The following is a 5,382-nucleotide window of genomic DNA, read 5'->3' on the forward strand; positions in this document are numbered from 1 at the left end:
CATAATTTTTTATGTATTTCAATTTATTTAGATGAAATCAAGAGGCTTTAAAGTTAAAGGGAAAAGGGTGATTACTAAGAAAAGTATGGAATAGCATGACTCATGCCTCTTAAGTCTCCCTCTAAGAACTTTTATTAATTAACAAACTTCTAGAATAACTTCTCTAAAATAAAAAAAATTCTAGACTACCTTATATATTTTTCTAAAAAATTATACACATTTTGAATTATAATATGTGATCTTAATTTTTTTTCTTTTTACTATTATATTAGAAAAATAAACCTATATATAAAAGACGAAAAGTTGATGATAAAAAAAGATATATCTGAAATATAATTAAATCATGGGAAAATTTCACATTGGTATGTTTTTTATCCCCATCTATATATCTATGGTTCCCATTATTTTGGAGTAGAAACTTCTCAAGTCATTTTTCTTTAGCAAAAGTTACAAGAATTTTTGTTCTCACTCAAATAATGATTTGGTGCATTTTATGGTGTCTATCTATATTTGCCTAATTTACTAAAAGAAGATAAAAATTAATATTTAAATTAAAAAATATAAAAGTAAATAATTTTTTAATATTTAAAATTTACTATACAAGGTAAGTTCGGCAAATTTGATACCAAAGTTATAGGCACCATAGAATTTACCTAATGATTTATAGCTTTCCAAACTATAATGTACTTTTTTAAGAAAAAGTTCTGACTTTGTTATCACTCAAACCTGAAATAAAAATTAATTGCCAGATCAGTGTTGATAATTATGTTCCCATGTGTTTCTTGTGCTATGCTTCTTTAGATACTAAATTAATTAATGTCACATAAAATATTTTTATTATTAGATACTACCACTTTCCATAATGAACACCTTTTCTCTGTAATAATATATACTCAAGAATGTCAATGCTCAGTGCTCACTCCATTTTTCTGCTGCAATTCCAAGCTGTTATCCTTTTCTTTATGCCATCAATTAACTTGATTCTTTGATTCCTTTATCAAACTATGAAATTTGTGAAAAGTATATAATATAACAAACATTTTGTGCTTGAAAAAGATACTATTATATTTCCAACAAGCTCATCTAATACATGTTCTAAAATTTTTTTATATATTTATTTATTGGGGTACAACGAATAAGAAAAAATTCTTATAGGAATACAACAATTTTGGAGTGAATATACAATTATCAAACACTGCCTCCAAGTGAAGAGTAATTTTATGTCATCTAAAAATGGAATGAGAATAGAAAGAGCAAATAAAAGTCCTATTTTGTCAGTTACAAACTTCACAAATAATCTAATGAATGATACAGATAAAGAATATAAATTACAAACAAATCAGGAACTTAGGAACAAGATCCATAAACAGAATGGATAAGAACAATAATGAACTTGCAGATGCAGAAACCTTCAACTCAAAATGAAATGAATACTGTCATATAAACAGGTTATGGTCTAATCTTCCTTTGTCTTGGCAATGTCCTTTGGTTGTTCCAAAACAAATTCAGCATATAAATCCTTCAGAGCAATAATGACTGTGGTTATCAATGGCCCCATTATAGCTCCCTGCAGAACAATAACTTAGTCAATGTGATACTGTTGTGGGATTCACATACACTAGATGTAAAGAAATGAAGTTGTAGTTTTTGGCTTAGTGGTAAGTGTTTGATACAACAAAATCGAATCACACACGAAAACCAGTCTTAAATTTTAAAACAGAAGATATGAACCAAACCATGGAGGGTAACAATTTACCTCTAAAGCTGATGGAAACAATGCCATTCCCCCAATGATGCTCATTCCAGTAAGATATGAACTATGGCCAGGCACATCTTCTAGTATCTCATTTGCCCCATAATCCATGAGGTAAAGGTGAACAAGTGATAGGACAATGGCGACTATGTATCTGCCTTCAAGCACTAGTTGTATTGCAGCAGGAACTGTTGCGAGCCAGCTTGGAAATATCGGCAGCAGTGGACTTATGATGGCAAGCATAGTTGACACATACAAGAAATGTATTCTGTATAGCCTGAATAGAAGCCAAGTCAGACACCCTTGGAAGAATGCAATCTCAGCAGTAGACAAAAGTACTCCGGAAATCGCCTTATCTAACACTTCAACACATCTGAGCCGGGCCGATTTTGGAAGTGGAAGCATGTACATAACTTGTTCAGTCACATCACCAGATTCAGATGTTATGAGATAATACAAAACCATGAAAAAAACCACTGTCTGAGACACAAAATTGAAGATCTCAGCAGCACCACAAACTATGGAATTTACAATTGACATAAAGAACTTTGTGCCACTTCCAAGCACATTCGTGCTGCTAGCTAAAACCTTTTGACCTACATCCATTCCCTTGACGGCATACCCTTTTGCCTTCTCAACCAAGTCCTCGCGAGTGATTACAAGCTCTCGGAAAATGCTATCCACTTCTGCATAGATCTGACTCCATTCCCTATTTGCTACCCGATCCTTCAAATTCAAGAACTTTTCCGTATAAGGCGAAGGGGTCAACAACTCAGTTGAAGACCCTGAAGTGTTAACACTGCTACTAGTTATCACAAAATGCTTAAGACCATTGACGAACTCGGTCATATTGTACTGCATTGCCAATCCATCAACCTGATCAGACACTGTCCTGTAAAACTGAGCAGTGTACTTATCTACCATCCCAGGAACATCATTCTCATCCATCCACTTCTTAACACCAATTCTCTCAGCATAATTGCTCTCTTCGACATGCACTTTCAGCGAAACCACAGCATCTTTCCCTTCAACACCAATCTTATAAGAGAAGAATATCAACCCAACCAAGAACCCAACAATCATGCCAAGAATCAACCCAACAGCCACAATAGTATGCAACCTCTTAAGCATCCTTCTAGTGAAAAAACCACCAATTCTAATGCTATTAAAGTAAGACAAAGTGGAATCTACATTCTTTGTGCTGAAAACAAAGCCTAATCCAATAATTAACATTGACCCAACAACACCAAGATTCTCATAAGCAACAACAAACACACCAAAAGATAGAAGTAACCGAAGAATAGTGGAGAACCCACTAAGCTTTTTCCTTTCAAGTGATGATAAAGTTTCAGACTTTGACTTCCTAAGAATGACCCTCATAGAAGCTTCTCGAATCTCAGAAAGGGTACCCAAAAAGACCCTAATAACCGCAATTGGGACAGCGAGAAGGGTGTCGGTGAGGCCAAGCTTCAATGGCTCATACCAGAACGCAACAATGGCGTTCTGAATTCCCCTGAGAGGGATAGAACATAGCACTGCCCATTGAAGAGGCTTCAAGTACTGCTCTAGAAGCTTGAAGAGACCATAAAAAACGATAATTGCGAAGGCGAGGCCAGCGTGTGCCATGGCTATGAAGATTGCGAGTCGTACCTGAGAGTCTTCACCGGAAAAGTTGAGTTTTTTATCACCAGGGTCAGAGCAATTTTGCTGATGCTGCTGCTGCGGCGGCGCGTGCGGCGGAGGAGACGGTGGCGGGGTTGGTTTTCTGACGGAGGCGGATCGGAACATGTCTTTCCATGGTGGGTTGGTGTCGGATTTGGAATCAGAGTAGGGTACAAGTTCCATTTTGTTGCAGTTTATGGACGAAGCAGAGCTACTCTGTTTTTCTGAGAGCAGAGTAAGAGACAGAGACAGAGACAGAGACACAAACAGAGAAAAGTCAAACTAAGATAGATAGATAGATTTCTTAATTTGGGATATAATTACAATGTAGAAGTAGATATGTTATGAATGAATGAAAGGTCATCATATCATAACCATATGATTATGGTGGTTTTGGGGTTTTGTGTGAGAAAAGATTAAAAAAATTGCATGCCTTTTAAAGATAGAGAGGGAACAAAAACATAAACATTGCAACAGTAAGAAAATAGTGGGGGAAATTTGGTGCTTTGCTTTGTGGGTTTAATGAGACATAGTTTAGGAAAAAGTGATCCTAAACTTGAGTGTAAATTGAAGTATTTAATGTGGGTTAAGAATGTAGTTACAATTAAGTAATGAATAAAAGAGGTAGATGATGATATAAAGTTTGTATGTACCAAGGAAATTTTCGGAGAGAAATTATGTGATTTTATTTTATGTATATATAATTAAACAAAAAATTATTTTATCTTCAATTTCAATAGATTATGTTATAATAAAAGGAGTTACTTTTATAGTTTTTATATTTAATAAAAAGCATTCAAATTAATGATAGATAATGAATGCAAAGTTCTTCCTGACATCTTGTTAACTAAGTTAATCCTAGAAGAAGAAAAGGCAAAATCTATCTTTAATCAAGGCATGAAGCATCATCATTAATTCATTACATGCACATGGATTTGATCCCAAACCACCTCCACACCCCCCTTCTATCCCTCTATTATGTTACTTAAAAATAAAATAAAATAAAATAAAAACTCACGTATAGTTGTATTTATATGAAATTGCTAGTTAAAAATCGTTAGATAACAATTTAGTTAAATATGTCAAATCATCCAACGGTTCTTTCGACTAACTTCACATGAAGACAACTCCATATGAATTTCCACCTTAAAAAAACAAACCTTTTGTGTATTTTTTTCCCCTCTCCTTTGAGTTGTGTTTTCATGCTTGATAAATAGGTGGTTGCAAGTGTCTTGAGAGCAAAGATTGACTTAAATTGAGAAATAATAATATGAAACAAAAAAAGAGAAGTTTGTAGATAGCAAATCACCCCCATTAATTTGATTAATGTAAATTGAAGTACCTATATGCTATATTACAAGCTGTAAAATACAATACATGAAATTCAGTATTTTCATTTTGCTTTCAACAAAGGAACTATTAAGTATTCCTAATTATGAAGTTGCAGTCACAAACTTACCTCAAATATTACATGTTACAAACAACCACAACCACCACATTAATTCTCAAATCACTCATCAAAGATACTAATAATTGCATACATCAATGTTTCTGCGGAGGCAGAAGTAAGCAAGAAAACGGAAGCATAATGCCATGGCTATGAGAACCCAAACTTCTTGTAAGCCACCTTTCAAATTAACAGTGTCAAATGAAGGTGAACTCTGAAGGGTCCTACACCCTCCTATGCTCTCACATTCATAGAGTTGGTCTCCTGAATACTGCACTTTTAGAAGAAGTCTGAATCCATAGTACATGAATGAAAGGTACTTCATCCACTGCATGAACTTTGGTATGTGCTGAATCCATGCATTCAATACAATCATCTTTTCAGTTAATGTTGTAAACTACTTCTATAACAAACAAACTCATGGTTTGAACATCTAGAAGTCAGTGTTTGAATACAATCATCTTGTTCATACCTGGACATAGTATCCACCAGTGAGAAGGAATAACATTAGTATTAAAGA

At 34.2% G+C, this 5,382-nt stretch overlaps 2 protein-coding genes across 2 annotated transcripts in view; both read right to left on the bottom strand.

Moving 5' to 3' along the window:
- Window positions 1,167-3,951, bottom strand: LOC107609785. The gene is made up of 2 exons (XM_016311814.2): window positions 1,757-3,951; window positions 1,167-1,567 (listed from the first exon to the last, which is right to left on the bottom strand). Exons 1-2 carry the CDS (start codon window positions 3,596-3,598, stop codon window positions 1,457-1,459), a joined length of 1,953 nt encoding a protein of 650 aa, XP_016167300.1. The 5' UTR covers window positions 3,599-3,951; the 3' UTR covers window positions 1,167-1,456.
- The window catches only part of LOC107608256 (ABC transporter G family member 26-like), a 3,836-nt gene continuing 3,167 nt past the window's right edge, over window positions 4,714-5,382 (bottom strand). Inside the window, exons 9-10 of the mRNA XM_016310101.2 lie at window positions 5,335-5,382; window positions 4,714-5,211 (exon numbers count right to left, since the gene is read on the bottom strand). The exon at window positions 5,335-5,382 is cut by the window's right edge and continues 37 nt beyond it. Coding sequence (XP_016165587.2) covers window positions 4,942-5,211; window positions 5,335-5,382 — 318 coding nt within the window. The 3' untranslated portion in view covers window positions 4,714-4,941. The remainder of the gene's footprint in view (window positions 5,212-5,334) is intronic.

The sequence above is a fragment of the Arachis ipaensis genome, chromosome B07 (assembly GCF_000816755.2).
Source record: "Arachis ipaensis cultivar K30076 chromosome B07, Araip1.1, whole genome shotgun sequence".
Lineage (NCBI taxonomy): Eukaryota > Viridiplantae > Streptophyta > Magnoliopsida > Fabales > Fabaceae > Arachis > Arachis ipaensis.